Source organism: Thermomyces dupontii (assembly GCF_041956625.1).
Source record: "Thermomyces dupontii strain NRRL 2155 unplaced genomic scaffold VTN31scaffold_2, whole genome shotgun sequence".
Taxonomy (NCBI): Eukaryota; Fungi; Ascomycota; class Eurotiomycetes; order Eurotiales; family Trichocomaceae; genus Thermomyces; species Thermomyces dupontii.
This window is the reverse complement of record NW_027192308.1, coordinates 513,393-529,591: the sequence shown is the minus strand read 5'-3', so window position 1 is coordinate 529,591 and position 16,199 is coordinate 513,393. Positions and strand designations below refer to the sequence as shown.

Here is a 16,199-nt window from a genome sequence, read left to right as displayed (position 1 = left end):
CTACCCGCCATTCCGCAAAGTCCATTCCTCATACAGTCTGAACTCGTCCAGTTCTGGAGGATCGCGGGCGAACTGCGAAACCGCCTCCATAAGCCTTACCTACTTCTCCGTAGGCCTACGACCTCCTTTGATGTGTTAGGGCTGGCACCAAGTCTTTGGTTGACTTTTCAGTCGAGGTTCCTTGCAGATTGCGACTTGTTCATCGCCCATAGCCTAAAGCAATCATTAACGGACATTCCGTCCTTTGCCGGCAGCATCCTGGCAACGCGTCATCCTCGAACAGCCACCCGCACTCGCACACATTGTAACTTCGTCGAACATTCTCAAAGCGGGCCATCACTGTTACTGTTCTTCACACGCAGTCGCAAGAGAGTATATGACACGCTTCTCAGCTGCTGAGACCCCCTATCGGAGCCCCGCATTGGAACAAGGAACCCCCGGTATTCACTTACGCCGGAAGAATTTCAACACGTGAAATCACATCATCTACTACTAGTCTATCATTATAAACGACATCGAAGATGGCCGACCTCTATAATTCAACAGGGTTGGAAGAATTCTCACAAACTCGGCCCACCGATGGCCTGTTCGATGATGAGATCGTCCCCATCAGTGCGGAACCGCAGGGCACCGACGAATCGCCGGCCGAGGTCTTGAGTGCTGGGCCTGATGCCGCAGCCGATCTGGAAGGACATAGACATGCAGATCAAGAACGAACAAGGCAGGAAAAATCGGGCGCGGAAAAAGAGGTTGATGAGTTGGCTGCCTCTGCAACAAAGGAGAATGATCAAAAGGAAGATGTTGAACAAAGGCCGGAAACAAGAGATAGTGCCACCCCGCCAAGGGAGACCGCAACCGATGAAAGCAGGAAGGAGAGGAGGGAAGTCAAGTCGGCAGCCCAGCGTGTACGCGCCATTCTAGGCGATCAAGGTGGGAGCGGCAGCATTAGGAAGGTAAGTACTAGGCAGTGCTGAGAGCCCCATACTCGGCGAGTGTAGACCACTGACAGTGATCTCGCGATTCACAGTCTCGGCTCACCGAAGAAGAACTCGCCGAGCGACTGGCTGCTGCCAAGCTCAATGCCGCCAAGGTGGCCGCAGCGCACGCCCGGGCGGAAGCAGACGAAGCCTCGTTTCAGGAGAGGGAGAAGATCGCAACAGAGAAGCGCCGACAAGAATCGCTGAATCGCAAGGCTATGGAAGAAGAGCGGGAGCGCAATCGACAGCGCAAGTTAATTGCACAGAAGCAGCGGGAATGGGACGCAGATAAAAGGTCGCGGGAGGATTCCCGTCGCGGTCGTCGAGGAGGCGGCGGTCGGTATCACCGAGGAATGCATGGCGGAGTTTCCGGCCCGTCACGCCGTCATAAAAAAGTAGAGACGACGGAGACAGGGGAGGATACCTCCGGCCCTCCAGAGCAGGAGCAACAGGAGCGCGAGGCCAGCAGAGATAGAAAGTCCTCTGCTGTTGATAGCTCTGAACTGCAGGCCTCGCCCAAGATCAATGACGAGGGCCAGAATGGAGAGGCGGTTGCTAAAGTGTTCACGGGCGATACGGAGCAGAGCCCGCAAGCTGCCGACCAGGATCCAGTGTCACCTGCTGGAGAGACATGGGCAGATCAGGTGGAATCTGCCAGCAAGTAACGGTTGAGTCTTTCATTCATGATACGATTACTATTGCTGATGCTTTATCCGGTTATCAAGACATGACAGGATTCTGGTGTACAACAGCTTTAACGATTGAACTAATATGGCCCTTGGAGTCAAGGCCAATCGCTCTCATACGATTCCAGTCTGAACATGGCAATGGCCAGATCAACTGCTGATCTGGCCAGCGTAGGCAAAGCTTTGTTAAGAAAGGCTGCAACCGAGAAATGTTGGAAAGGCTCAGACCAGCGGCCGCTAGGTGCGACAAGGAACAAACTTCGGACGAGGCCGAGTCTGCTAGTATCTCCTGAGACTTTTCCAGACCAGCAGGGTATCTATATCGTCGGTATAGAGCTTGTTGAGGCGACGGCCATGTCTTGAGGGACTGGGGACCCGAACCCTAATACAACACATGTTGATCCCAGACACGCTTAATTCTATCCCCCTTGTCGGAAGTTATTTTCAAGTGACCAAGCCGGGGATGTAAATCCATCACCTTATGCACTGTGAATTTTGGCGTTGACAGACTGAGAAGTCAACGGCCGGATATGAACCCTGATGCTAATGTTCTTTATCCTTGGCGCCTATTGACACACGGGTGCGCCGAGTGCTAGTCAGTGTTGGTTGGTGCCAAATCAGGGACTCAGTTAGGTTTTGCCCTGAAACATCATGATGATATCATCGGCTTGAGATGTTGGATGAGTAGTTGATCCTCGGACTCGTTGCTTGCGAGAACAGGGACAAATAGCTAGCTGGGAAAAATTGTGATCGTACATATATAATTGGACTTGCCGTCTACAAGGACGAAACCTTTCAACGAGCCTTGCATCACTCAATATAAATCAAACAATACCTTGGAATAAACCAACAAGAGATCAAACAACATGCCGAACCCATCAACAGCCAGCGACGATGTCGGAAATCATCCCCAGATCTCCACGGCCGGCGGCGCCAGCGCCGTGCCCACGCCTGCCAACAATGCCGACGGCGGCTCCGGCTGGGGGGACAAGGGCTTCTTCAAGGGCGGCGGCGGCAAGACCGTCTCGGGCAGCAACCAAGGCGTCGGGCATACGCCCATGCCGAATCCCGCCGCGTCCTTTGGCAATTTCCTGGGGCTGAGCGAGCAAAAAGAGGCCGCCAACGCAAACGTGACCAGTCGATTCAAGGCCGCGGCCGAAGAGGGTCGGCCCGACGAGTACAAGAGCGGCACGTGCGAGACGGAGGATCATAGCTTTCAGAATCACAAGCCGGGATGTCCGCAAGGTCCGGTTGCGGCGGCCAAGGGGTTTTTGTATAGGTTAGTTTCTTGTGTGATCTTGGTGGTTGATCGTCAGCTGATGATTTCTGAAAGGACTGTCAAGTATGGTCGAGGCGAGTGATACCGATGGGGTTTTGATCGGTTTGGTTTTCGACTCACTGCATTTGTATTGCCATGATATTGAACATGAGTGGTTTCAATGGATTGAAATGGGTATCATTGTTTCAATATTTACTCCGTCTTTGTTGATTTCCCTTTTATCCGGTCGCGCACCACGACAAATGCCCCCAAAAGGCGACCTTTGATCCCGTACGACTGTAATGCCGGCTCGTCCACCGGCACCAAGCGGCGCATCAGCAGGTTGAAGATACTTCCAAAACCAAGCGCCATCACTGTGCTCGTCAGGATGATGACGTTGTAAGGCATACTGAAATCTGGGGTAGGAAGGGACAGCAAGAGTCCCGTCGTGCGGAGATACACAGGTATGCGACCATTGTCGTCGCCCAGAATGCGAATCACGGCGGGCGCCACGTTGAAGCCGCGGTTGGCGTCCGGTGGATACTCAGTGTATCGGAGGATGGCCTTCTCCATGTCATAGATCAGGGTCACGGTCGATGCGGCCGGAACCGAGATCACCAACTCGAGCTGCGTACCCCGCTCACGGTCTACTGCCGGCCGGTAGAAGATGTCCTTTACAATCTCAGACACAGGGATTTGTCGGGAGTTCCCATCGGTGCCAATCACAGTCGCATGCAAGGTATGCAAATATGGTCGCATGAACCACGGAAGTGACTCAAAGTAGACAAATTCAACTGCATCAGTGGTCGACGGATTCCTAAAGATGACCCGCATGCCGCCACGCTCCTGGCCATGCCCAATGATGGTCCGCTCTGCGTGCAACAAACCTTGTGCTAGAGGCACCGCGGTCTTCATCTCCTGCTTAGGAAGATCCATGTCGAAAGGTTGAGACGGCGTCAGCTCATAGCAGCGAGAGAGGCCATCTGGGTTCCTCGACTCGAACGCTCCCGCGCTGATGAAGACGTTCCGTTCATGCGGTACTTTCAGGCAAACAGTTTGAAGCCCAGATTCGTCATCCGTAAGTGGGCAGTGGCCATTGATCGGGCGGCCAAAGACCTCGGAAAGAGACCACGATGTTTCAACATTCTTTTCCAGCGGAAAGCAGGTGTCACCCGAGTGGTACGATTTCGACTCATCACAATCAAGCTTGTCTTTGGGTACAGGCCTTGGAATGGGATTGTCTGCCGAAATCAGTTACAGAACAAGAGAGCATGCCGTGATAGGGACCTACCACGCGGGCGCTTGGACCGCTCAATGTCCAAGACCATGTCAATTGTCTGTTCAATTTCGACCAGGCATTCAGCCTGATCTGATGGGCATATCGGTCGCACATCGATGGACATGCTTTGCCAAGAAGCATCAAACAATTTGTGTCCGTCGAGCAAACTAGAGATTCCCGCCTTCCCTTTGCAAGGGAGCATCTTAATGAAAGGGGTCAGATTCTCGGTACAGACGACCTCGCCGGGAAGGGTCCCATGCAACAGGTGCAGCTGATCTGATGCGACATGGTCTCCAACCGGCTCAAACGAAAAAGCCGGCTGCGTGGTACGGGTGGCGTCAATAAAATTCATCGAGGCGCAAAAGAGACCCGAAAGGGACTGTGTCAAGGAGACCCATTTCGCAAACGCCCTAAATCAAGAACGGTCAACCCTCGACAGGCACGAATGGTGACATGGAAATCGCCAAACGTACTTGTCATCAGTAGCGGCATCGATCCAAGCCCATAGTTCTACACCTGTTGCACCTTCTTTGAACCCATTCCATGGCCGAGCTCCCCAAGTCTCAGCATCCCATCGGCCAGTCGTAAACCTTAGATGTAGCTCTTTTGTACTTGTATGCTGCAGGATCTGTCCAAGAGACCGCGGGAAGAAACGGAAATTCCGTTTCTCGAAAGCCGAGATCGACGAATTGCTGCGGAAATTGAACGATGCGCGAAGCGAGGAGCCCGGCAGGGGCTGTAAGTCGAGTCGTTCATAGTAGTCGGACGCGGCGACAGAGCGGCCTGCTATCGTTCCAAGCAGGACGTAGAATAAAAGTAGAAGTGCCATGTCGGCATACTAGAAAGTCACCATATAATCACGCGTTCTGTCCAACACGGCGAGGACAGGGTGTTCAGTCCGAATGGCGGCGGATCGGGTTCTTGGGCGACGCGGAGTGCCGTTGCGAGCCTGGAAATGGTGGACAACGCACCAGCAGACTCCAGCGGGTGCGACCAGAGCAAGAATCAGTGGCTGGCTTCCTCGATTGCCGAAATGCCTGTCGACCACTTCCTTTGCTCTGCTCGACCTGCTCTTCGATACTGAAGGGCCAGTTGTCTCTACGGAGTACGGGGAATGTAGTGGTTCGTAAACGCTCATTGGATGATTGAAGGTCGGTGCCCCATAAACTAGCCCTGTTTGGTTAGGCTTACATCTGCCAGAGCTGCGGCGCGACTTCAAAGTCCTCCAGTACGCTCCTCACCGAAGAGGTTTCTCAAAGCCCATCTTCACATCCGAGACTGTGCAGGATCGCTCGCGGAGTTGCCTTGTGATCAGTTGCTATCGCCGAATTCAACAAGACCACCGGTGCCGGGAAACGAGACTTTTGATTGACGGCGCATTGCATCTTCGGTTCGCTTTCCATCATGGCGGCCGAGCAGAGAAAGCTGCTTGAGCAGCTCATGGGAGGTGAGCAGGGAGGCTCACATAGTATTTTTATAAGCATAGATTAACCGCTTCATCTAGCTGACCAGCTCATGGGCTTCGGTACCGGCTCCCGGAACACGCAACTGTCTATCACAGACCCCAAGGTCTGCCGCTCCTACCTTGTCGGCACATGTCCACACGATCAGTTCACCAACACTAAGCAAGATTTTGGACCGTGTCCCAAGGTGCACAGCGAAGCGCTGAAGGCCGAGTATGAAGCAGCTTCGCCCGCCGAGAAGGCGAAATGGGGGTTCGAATATGACTATCTGCGTGACATGCAAAAGTACATCGAAGAGTGCGACCGACGGATTGAGACGGCGCAGCGACGGCTTGAGAAAACGCCGGATGAGATCCGGCAGACGAATAACTTGGTAAGATTTTTTTGCGGGCAGGAGGAGTCTTGTCTAAGCAGGGGAGCTGACAATCATCTTTCAGCTGAGGCAAATATCAGATCTATCCAAGACGATCAATGCCGGTCTTCTCGAAGTGTCGGTCCTCGGCGAGCTTGGCTGCGTGTCGCAAGCATTTCAAGAACTGTTCAAGATCCGCACAGCTAAACTGCAGAAAGAAACCTGCGAGCGCGAACTCAAAAATCTCTCCGACACCTCAGGCCCGTCCGGCCACCAGAAATTGCAAGTCTGCGACGTATGTGGCGCGTATCTGAGTCGACTTGATAATGATCGACGATTGGCCGATCACTTCTACGGAAAGATGCACATGGGATACTCCGATATGCGCAAGACGTACAAGAAACTTAGCGAGGAGCTCAAAGGACGACCGCCGCCGGCACGACATGATGATGGAGGATACGGAGATGAAGGGGGCTGGGGTGGTCGCGGCGGAGGTGGAGGAAGAGGATACGGGCGGTCCGGAGGAGGATACAGACGCAAGGGTGGCGGGAGATGGTAAACCAGGTACTAATCTACACGGTAGTTCTTATTGATATTTTTGCACTATGTGTTCTGGCTCGGGTGGTTGTACTGTTAGTCTATATGCATAGCGCAGGGCGTTCAAGTGTCGATTATGGTCTTAAGGTATGTCCGTTACGGAATAAAAAAAAAACTCGAACACAAGGTACCGACGAACGATATTCTTCATTCATCAAGACAGAAATAGCCTCCTCATGACACCTAGAATGTACAAACAGTACAGAACCTCACCACACACAAGAGAGGACATCCTCACGGAGTTCAGAAGCTCCATGACCTTGGATCAAGACTCATTCATAGAGCCAAGTCGCCAAAAAAAATCAATAAAACATTATCAACAGCAGATAGGATCGAAGAACGAATAACAGAACATCACCGAGACTGACCATTTCCCGCTCCGGCAGTCAGTTGTTGAATTGCCTGAGTCAGGACTGAGTAGTCATTTGCGGCGGCCGGGTTGCGTGTGATGATGTCACGCACGAGGTTGAGCTGTGGAACGTTGACATCCGGCACTTTCTTGAGGAGTTCCGCGATGGCAGGTGCTTGGGCCTGCGGGCCGAGGACATGAAGAGCGGCTGTGATGCCTACGAGAGAAGGAGGAGGGGGAGGCGATTGTTGTTGCGATGGAAGCTGTTGTTGCTGTTGCTGTTGCTGTTGCGGCTGTTGCTGTTGGGCTGGTTGAGGTTGTTGTTGTGACGGTTGCGGCGGCGGTGGTGGTGGGGAGTAGGTTGTGTTGAAGCCTGGCTGTTGATGCGGTGGAAATTGCGCGCCAACGCCATAGTTGGGGGGTGGGGAGCTGGGCGTCCAGGGTTGCATGGCCGGTGTTGTCGGGGTTGGGTGGTGGTTCTGTTGCGTGAGTGGGGTGCCACTGCTCAGCGGACTCGCGACAGCCGCTGTCGTCGCCGGATGATGGGACTCTTGAGAGGTGTGATGCAGCGGAGTTGGTTGCTGAGAGGACGGCGTAACTGAACTGAAGTCGATCGCCTTGACGACGAACACAACCAGGAGGATCCGATCAGTCGTTGGGTCCTCTATTGAGTTGTTCTCGAGCAGCTCGATGAACTCCGGTTTCTTGCTCACCCCGGCCTCGATGGGGATGATGTATGTATCCTTGACATTCGACAAGGGATGCTTCCCGACGACACCGTACCGCTTGCGGTCCGTAAAGTAGTTGAACAGCTTGTCGAATTCCGCGCGTTCTGAAGGGTCGTCTGGTGCACTGACGGAAACAACTGTCACGTCGGTGGTGTTGCTGAAGCGTAGACCACACAGATAGTTGGTTGCCAGCTGGATCTCGATGCGTCCATCAACGTGCAAAATCGGGGGTATCATTTGATGCCAGGGTATTCGGCCACTGAGGTCAGCGCCTCCGACATGCCGAGCCGTTGAACGGAATTCGGCAACGGGATGCATCGAAATTTTACCCTGCCAGACTATGCCTCCGCTGTCAATGTCCTTTGGCGAGTAGGGTGGAGATTCGGGCTCTTCCTCCTTTAGCAGATTGTCAATCTCCTCGTCAGCTTGGGCCTTGCTCTCAGGAGGCAGCTGCTGATGCAGATGCTCCGGAACTTCGGGAAACTCTGCATCGTGTGCTGCGGCGCTCGGTGAGTGAGGACGACCGGCGTCGCCGTTGGCCTCCGGCCCCTGGGACACCTTGCCTTCACCGTGTTCAGGACGCTGCTGTGTCTTCGGGCTCACGCTTCGACCAGCAACGCTTGCACCGGGATCAGGCGATTGGTTTTCTGCTTCGAAAGCTGCTCGTCGAGCGATTGTCGACGAGAAGATGGACTCCGAAACCCCAGCATGCGTATCACCTTCCACAATCTCCTCGCCCTTGTGAGTCCTGCGAATCCGTGGCCTGTTCTCCTCCACGATGATGTGTTGTTTCTCGGCCTCGCGCTTGATTTCGGCGTCTTTCTGCTGCTGCTCCTCACTGGCCATGGCCTGCGTGCTCATGGTCGACAGAGTAGCGGTCGAAAGACTACCTACTAGCAGGCGATCTCGTAGAGAAGGATTCTTCTTTACGTTGAACAAGATCGTCCGCAGCTGACTCTTATACTGTTCATTGGGCTCCCCGGACCCGCCACACAGGTTCGTGTACATGGCATGCTCGAGAGATAGACCTAGCGGCCGCGCAACATCATCCACCGACTTGTCCGAAGGTAGCTTGTAAGTCTGCTGCTTCTGGGCTTCTTGTATCTGGTCTACAAAAAGCTTGATAAGGGCATTCGCGCAACCTCTCCTTGCCGCATTGCTAATCTCTTCGGGAGTGCTCGCCGGTTCGCGGCTTGCAGATGTACTTTCGCGACCAGCATCGGCTGCACTGCCCTTTCGAGACTGCGATACCGATGTTCGGCGCTCCTGATCCGTTAGGCCGGCAGAGGAAGTTCGCGGCTGCTTCTGCTTGTGTCCCTAGAAGATCGTTAGAGGGAAGCACAGATAAGCGGGTGTATCGGGAAAACTCACTGAATCAGAGGCCTGAGCCCCGTCAAGCTTTCGCTTTTGGGCGCTAGACGATTGTTGGGAGTCGGCTTGTCCAATCGCCAGACCTGGGGTTTCTGCCGCTGCGTCCCCCTCGGGGGCAGGTGTCGGTGTCGAGCTATTTTCCGCCTTGACATCACTGACCCTTCCACCTCCCTTCTTCGTAGCACCCTTTCTCCCTCTTTTGCGTCGAGCCTTTTTCTCCTCAATCTCCTGTTGTCGTCGTTTTGCAGCTTCTTCCCACGGCTTCTCACCGCGTGCGATCTTGTCGAGGAGCTCTTTATGGTCCTCAGGCTTACATTGCTCGCAAAAATACTCCGCAGGCTCTTGGCCTTTGGGGAATGTCAAGCCCATACAGTCATTATGTTGCCACGCCGAGCATTTGTCGCAGCAAATCATATCCCGCTCAATATCCTCCTCCTCTTCGTATTCGCCGCATATGCATCGGATGATTTCTTCTTCTTCACTCGCGGCCGGAGCGGGTTCGGCGGGTTGTTTCGTGGATTTGTCCTTCGATTGTGTCTTGGTAGACTTGCTCCTCTTGGGAGGTTCGTGTATCAGATCGAGATTCTTGTGTTGGCCTTTCGTTGCGCGTCCTGATCGTCGAGGCTGCTCTGCAAGACTCATTGTCAGCATGTCAATTGCAACAAAAAGCGCATGCTTTGGGCATGCTCGGATGGTTGTCTCGTCTAGACACCGGGGAAGCATTGCAGCTTACCAGACATGGTGGCGAGTCGTGAAGATATGGATGGTACTAGTGATTCTACGACCAAAGACGCGTCGACTTCTTGTTCAACAACACCAGTCGCGTGTGTATCACACCTGGGTTGGGCAGTCGCTCTACGACACGGGGGCTGCTAGTAGATACAATGCGAACAACGTTTGGGTTGGAAGAGAGTGCATCCAAATGCCAAGTGAGCTACTCCGCCAACTTTTATCTCCAAAGCAATACACCCTCGTGTTGTCGACTGCCAATAACTCCCTGTCACCGGGACTTGCTTGTAGCATGCAGACGCGTGATGATCTCCGTGGTGTGACTGGCTGCAAAAGGCGATCTATGCCCGCAACGAGTGTGATACTTGACGAGAGAGAAGAATCGCTGACAAAGACCGCAGTGGAAGGTATCTCACGATGATAAAGGGGCACAAACTGCGTGGTTGAGTGTCGAGAAATGGTGACGAGGAAGGAATGTCGGACAATGAAGGATTTTAAAGTCCTGGCTATACCATTCCAGGTTAGCTCGCATGGCACGTGACACGACACGAGTGGCATGTGACCTTCAGCGGCTCAGCCACAGTAAAGGTTACATAAGCAGAGCCTAGCCACACTTCATACGCCACAATGCGCGTCATCGACTGGACTGCGGTTCGATGCGACATGTTGGTGTATCGTTCCCAGCTCGAACGGACGCTCATCAACTTTAATGCCAAACCAATATTGCGTGAAAAATGGCTGACGTTCGGTCACTTCTTCGAAGTGAACTAGCATCTCGTGGGGCAGCACCTCAGAAACCCAGTACCGGCACGCGAATCACCAAGAAGAGAAGGATTGAATCGATCGATGAAGCCACTACGAAACGACTACGACCCGACGGTCCAGAAACTACTGCCGAAAACGAAAGTGAGCACCGAAGCACGAGGGAAGTGAGCGAAGTATCAGAACACGATGCGCTGGAAGACACCGGTCCAACACTCTTGCCACCACCCGTTGATGATCAAAAGGCGAGCGCTGTACAAGACATTGCGCAGCCCTCAGCCTCTCCTGGCAACAATGCGCCTGCAGATGAGGTGGACGAAGACGAATGGGCTGCTTTTGAACGAGAAGTTGTCGCTCCAACACGAACTCCCCAGCTTCCAGCGGCTGCAACAGCCGCTGCGACCATCTCGGCTGCGCCAATCTCGGCTGAAGAGTTAGCAGTACAACAACAGCGACAAAACGAGGAAGCCTCACGAGCACGGGAGGCGGATGTCGAGGGTGAGAAGGAAGATGCGGCCCGCTTACTCGAGGAAGAGTTTGATGAGATGGAGCAATTAGAGGAGCGGGTCAAACGATTGAAAGAGAAGCGTGAGGCCCTACGCAGACACGGTCCTGAGCAGGTTAAGGAAGTCACCAATGGGACAGCCGCGACAACAAAAAATACCGAATCCGCCACGAAACAAGCGGGGTATGAAAGCGACGAAGAGGACGAAGGAGATGAAGATTGGGATGATTGGAGGTTCCGGTGAACGAGTGATATGAAACGGTACAGTGCAAGTACAAATTCTGTACATTAATGATACCCTGATGAAGAAATCATTCTCATTTGCGCCGTTCATGCTTTAATCATACATTTGTTTTATCATCGCTTGTAGTTTGGGACTTGTCCGCAGCTTCCATGTAACTCCGCAAGCTATCTTTGCCACTGATTCGCATGGCTTGCTCCAATTGAGCCTCTTCTTGCCGCAGCAAATTCTTCCCACGCATAATCTCGCCTCTTTGCCGTCGCTTTTCCGCTTCAACACGTCGTTCTCGCTCTGCCAGCGCTCTCTCTCGTTTTTCCCGTTCCTCTTTCTTCCGCCTTCGCTCTTCCTGCTCTTCCACTGAAAGCCCATCATCGTCCTCCGGAGGTGGCGGCAGAGTGGATATGTAGGCTTCAATTAGAGGATCTCTGATCTTTGGAGGTAGCGAAATGTATCGAATGTCCGTAAGAATCGCAGGCGGCAGAGCTTCGATACTCGTCGACCTGTTCAGCTGCTGGATAGGTACAGACTTCAACAGCGCTGATAGGTCGGACTTTCGAGTGCTCTCCGGTAGCTTCAGTCGTGCTATGTGCTCGCGGTAATACTTCTCTCTGTCTTTGTCTGATAGCCGCGTGTGTTTCATCTCCTCCTCCTTGCGACACTTGCGTTTGAATTCCGGCCAGTACAATTTCGGCGTCGCATGTTCTTGTAGGAAGGCCAAGTATTTGATCCGCGGATCCTTCTTTTCTTCCTTTTCCTTCTTCTCCTTGATTTGCTGGATGCGTTCGCGAGACCACGCCGAGAACACTTCTCGCCGCGCTTTCATATTGGGCAGGACAGTGTATCGGGTGTCGTTTATGATCTTACCCTCCTCGATTATTTGTTCCCATGGTGAGAATGGATTAATCTGATAATCATCGAGCAAGTCTCGGAACAGACCAGCGGCTTCCTCTCCTGTGAGAGGCAATCCTTCTGCGCCTTCCTCGTACCCCTCCTCATCAGGCGCTCCGTACTCGCCCGGTTCCAAGCCATACTCCTCACCCATTGCTGCCAGCTGATACTCAATATCCTCCTCCTTGAACTCGAGTGGCTGATCCTCGGCTGCATCGGCGGCGTCTGTTCGAAGCTTCTTACTTGCCTGCTCGCCTTCCTCGTCCTCATCGTCTGTGACTTCCACCTCCTCATATTCATCACTATCATCCGCGTCAGCTGATGCAGACGCCGTCGGAATTTGCTTAGGTTCGTTGGCCGTTGTTCCTGATGTTTCTTCATCTTCAACCTCCTCACCCCGCTCTCTCCGCTCTTTCTTTTCTCTCTCCATGCGGTCAAGTTCGACAACAGCCTTCAAGACATGCTCTGGAAACTTCCAATAACTTTCTTTTGTTTCTGGATTATGCACGAATCGGCGACCGAGCTTCGTTTTCACCAACCACCATGGTGGACAACCCGGAATGACTTGTTTTGACTTGGGCCGATCCTCCGGCTGACGATGACGGCGGTCCTGATATCCTCTCCCACCATAGAATCCAGCACCACTCTGCGCATCTCCAGTCGGAGTACTCACGGGGCCGTACGGGGTTGACGAGAACGGGGGCAAATACTGCGGCGAGTAATCAAGAACCGTCGGTGCCGGGGAAGGTTCAGTGGTGGCAGGTGCCGTTGGTCGCTTATACGTGGACTGTTTCGTTTCGGCATTATAGTAGTAGATATGTCCTACGGCAATCGTCAGCTTCATGAACGCGCCGTTTTGACCATCGCATTCTCAACGTACCTGATGGAGCTCGATGTTCCGTCCACCCTGGTGGCAGCGGAGGAGGCGGAGTGTACGTAGATTTGAGCATGTTCAATCTGAAAAATCATAAAAAAAGGCGTTATATAGATTGTATTCCACTAGTCATGGATCAAGAAACGTTGAGAGCTTGTAGTTATGGAAGCCGGAGAAGAATGTTGCAATCTCAAACTTGATAGGGCCACAGCCTGAGCGTAGGCGGAGAGACGCGCGAACTCCAGCTGCCTGGCGTTCTTTATGAAGCTCCAGCTTCAACAAATCCTCAATCAGCTCCCACTCAGCTCCTCCTACACCTCCCCGGATTTTCCGCTTCGGGGTTACTTAAATTTTTACAAAGGTTCAGCTTGCTTTCATTATTCGCGGAGTTGTGCAGCAGAGCGGTGCGCAATGTCTAGGCGTTACGACACAAGGGTAACAATCTCACTGCCCGGCATGATCCGCTTTGCACGAGTCTCATCTGACACTCCGATTGTCTTAGACCACTATCTTCTCTCCGGAGGGACGGCTTTACCAGGTCGAGTATGCCCTCGAAGCTATTTCGCACGCCGGAACAGCCCTGGGCATCCTTGCCAAAGATGGGATCGTCCTGGCAGCAGAGCGCAAGGTAACCAGCAAGTTGCTGGAGCAGGACACATCGGCCGAGAAACTCTATATCCTCAACGAGTACGGCGAACTCCCTGTCGTTTTCGCCTCCACCGTAGCTGACATCTGCCCGCAGCAACATGATCTGTGCGGTTGCGGGCATGACCGCCGACGCCAACATCCTCATCAACTATGCCCGCCAAGCTGCCCAACGATACCTTTTGACCTACAATGAGGACATTCCATGCGAGCAGTTGGTCCGCCGGATATGCGATCTGAAGCAGGGGTACACCCAACACGGTGGTCTGCGGCCGTTTGGTGTCTCGTTCATCTACGCCGGGTGGGATCCCCATCGACAGTTTCAATTGTACCAGAGCAACCCCAGCGGAAACTACGGTGGCTGGAAGGCGACAAGCGTGGGCGCCAACAACGCTGCGGCGCAGGGACTTCTGAAGCAGGATTATAAGGAAGATTGCGACCTCAAGGAGGCATGCGCACTGGCAGTAAAGGTTTTGAGCAAAACGATGGATTCCACGAAGTTGAGCAGCGAAAAGAGTACGTTATTTCTTCCTTCCGATTCCGATCATCCACGAGATTGATTTTGTTCCTAACAACATCGCAGTTGAATTCGCGACTGTGGGCCAGACCAAGGACGGGAAGATCTACCATCACCTTTGGGCTGCAGATGAGATCACGGCACTGCTGAAGCAACATGGGCTGGCCAAGGATGAAGAAACGGAGACTTGATAGAGGACGAGAAATGGATATTTGGTCTTTCGCCCCGCGCTAAATTAAATGATATGCATGTTTCAACCGTTAAAACTACCCTTGCTATCAAATTAGATGTATTGAAACGCGTCCAGAGTCACGCGTTCAGACATTTTTCGACGGTTGTGAAGCTTCATTCGTGGATGCTTCGATCAATGCGTTGCTTTTTGGCGAACCGGTGCCTGAAATTGCATCGGTTCGGGGGTGACGTGGCAGATGAATGGCTGTATCCGCGTCGACGATGAAACCAATCGTAGTCCTCGAACGCAATCCTTTCCCTCTCACCGGCGCAATCGTGAGGTCTCGGATTGAGAGAAGATAGAAGTGTTTACCTTGTGGATCCACGTGTTGTTTGCCTTTGGTAGTCACGGGTGGTTGATATATCGGACGTGGTCGACGTTTCTGAGATTTGTTGAACTTCTTGTGTAAAGAGAACCCGCCTTCATACCTCTTGAAAATAGCGCCATCCTCTCGAATCTACTCGTGTCGGAATCTATTGATATTCGGCGACGACATTTCGGAGGCTTTTTTTTTTTTTTTTTCTGAAGATGTGATAGTAAGTACCTACCAAGGTACTCCGTAGGTAGTACCGCAATCCTGGGAGTTGAAAGGTGAGTCGACTGTACACGCACAGAAACGATCAGATCTTGTACTTAGTACTTACTCACTATTGTAGGCAGTTCCAATACCTTTTGGTTGCAACACGATCGATTCCCATTGACACGAAAATATTCGGCCCTAACAGCCATATTCCATTATTTCGCCATCAAAGAAATTGTCTATTTCAATCGCTTGTGATCTCGCTGTTGATGATGCCCTGGTATCACGTGCCCTCTACCAAATCACGTGGGAGACGGTCATGTGACAGAATCGTTCCTGGCTTCTCGGGATCAATCCCTGAGTTCTCACTGCAGCATTGAAGTGTGACAATTGGGACTCTTGGTCCAAGCACAGGGCCAGTCTATGTTCGTGAAGAAACAGGCAGTGTTCGAGCCTTGGGTTTACTTTTCTCGGGCTTCAGGAGAAGATAAATACTTACCTTTCCCGTTGCGGAGCCGCAGATCATGGCGCTTATTGAACGGCTAAAAAGATGAATTTCATTGGAACTGTCCCTCTGTTGGATCTGGGCGAAACCAAGTCTAGCGATTTTTCGAGGGCCTCAGATTCCGATGCAAGGCACAATTGGTCAAGGACTCAAAATTATCTTTCGAACATTAACATTTTAGGGTACATAACATCTTGAAATCATCAGACATGTCAGCAAGAGACGTTTCAAAGATGACGAAGACATCATAGTCTAAACGTTGCTAGGAACCGAAAAAACTTGAACCCCGAAACGAAGTCGACTCCGAGAGCCAATCGTGAACGAAGGAACAAAGACTTTTCTTGACAACTTTGACACCATCCAGCCTCTTTCTGAATCCAGATCTTCAATCCGCTGCCCGCCGTCTGCTTCGGAGCTCTGCCTGAAGCTCATAAACTTCCTTCTCCAGTTGGGCGACGAGTTTTTGGCTCTTGGCTATGGACGCTGTCAAGGTACCTCCCTCTTCCTTCCAGCGGAGCATTCGCTCCTTTTCTTGCTGGATTCGACGCTCCTTGGTCTCGATCTTCTCGCACAGTCGACACTTGGTTGTTTCAGATTCAATCTTGCTCACTAACTTCATGCCACATGTTTCGCCAGTGCGGTATTCATAGTTGCATTGATGGGCGAAGTTGCCCCAGTTTCTGTCTCCGCATGTGTACACTTTTTGGTTATAGAAGCACAT

General features: G+C 52.5%; 7 protein-coding genes across 7 annotated transcripts; 4 read left to right on the top strand and 3 right to left on the bottom strand.

Annotated features, from left to right (window-relative positions):
- Positions 1 to 521: 521 nt before the first annotated feature.
- On the top strand, positions 522 to 1,642 carry VTN31DRAFT_2572 (uncharacterized protein; the record flags this gene model as incomplete). Its single annotated transcript, XM_069402755.1, has 2 exons — positions 522 to 953; positions 1,028 to 1,642. The coding sequence occupies 2 exons, from the start codon at positions 522 to 524 to the stop codon at positions 1,640 to 1,642; spliced, it is 1,047 nt and encodes a 348-aa protein (XP_069262005.1).
- Positions 1,643 to 3,134: 1,492 nt separating this feature from the next.
- Positions 3,135 to 5,029, bottom strand: VTN31DRAFT_2571 (uncharacterized protein; the record flags this gene model as incomplete). Its single annotated transcript, XM_069402754.1, has 3 exons — positions 3,135 to 4,162; positions 4,213 to 4,610; positions 4,674 to 5,029. The coding sequence occupies 3 exons, from the start codon at positions 5,027 to 5,029 to the stop codon at positions 3,135 to 3,137; spliced, it is 1,782 nt and encodes a 593-aa protein (XP_069262004.1).
- A 575-nt stretch (positions 5,030 to 5,604) lies between these two features.
- VTN31DRAFT_2570 (uncharacterized protein) lies at positions 5,605 to 6,574 on the top strand (the record flags this gene model as incomplete). Its single annotated transcript, XM_069402753.1, has 3 exons — positions 5,605 to 5,647; positions 5,705 to 6,036; positions 6,101 to 6,574. The coding sequence occupies 3 exons, from the start codon at positions 5,605 to 5,607 to the stop codon at positions 6,572 to 6,574; spliced, it is 849 nt and encodes a 282-aa protein (XP_069262003.1).
- A 392-nt stretch (positions 6,575 to 6,966) lies between these two features.
- VTN31DRAFT_2569 (uncharacterized protein) lies at positions 6,967 to 9,800 on the bottom strand (the record flags this gene model as incomplete). Its single annotated transcript, XM_069402751.1, has 3 exons — positions 6,967 to 9,006; positions 9,061 to 9,689; positions 9,794 to 9,800. 3 exons carry the CDS (start codon positions 9,798 to 9,800, stop codon positions 6,967 to 6,969), a joined length of 2,676 nt encoding a protein of 891 aa, XP_069262002.1.
- A 723-nt stretch (positions 9,801 to 10,523) lies between these two features.
- Positions 10,524 to 11,300, top strand: VTN31DRAFT_2568 (uncharacterized protein; the record flags this gene model as incomplete). Its single annotated transcript, XM_069402750.1, has 1 exon — positions 10,524 to 11,300. The coding sequence occupies one exon, from the start codon at positions 10,524 to 10,526 to the stop codon at positions 11,298 to 11,300; it is 777 nt and encodes a 258-aa protein (XP_069262001.1).
- A 97-nt stretch (positions 11,301 to 11,397) lies between these two features.
- Positions 11,398 to 13,135, bottom strand: VTN31DRAFT_2567 (uncharacterized protein; the record flags this gene model as incomplete). The annotated part of the gene is made up of 2 exons (XM_069402749.1): positions 11,398 to 13,007; positions 13,066 to 13,135. 2 exons carry the CDS (start codon positions 13,133 to 13,135, stop codon positions 11,398 to 11,400), a joined length of 1,680 nt encoding a protein of 559 aa, XP_069262000.1.
- Positions 13,136 to 13,470: 335 nt separating this feature from the next.
- On the top strand, positions 13,471 to 14,412 carry VTN31DRAFT_2566 (uncharacterized protein; the record flags this gene model as incomplete). Its single annotated transcript, XM_069402748.1, has 4 exons — positions 13,471 to 13,494; positions 13,562 to 13,746; positions 13,802 to 14,220; positions 14,288 to 14,412. The coding sequence occupies 4 exons, from the start codon at positions 13,471 to 13,473 to the stop codon at positions 14,410 to 14,412; spliced, it is 753 nt and encodes a 250-aa protein (XP_069261999.1).
- Positions 14,413 to 16,199: the final 1,787 nt, after the last annotated feature.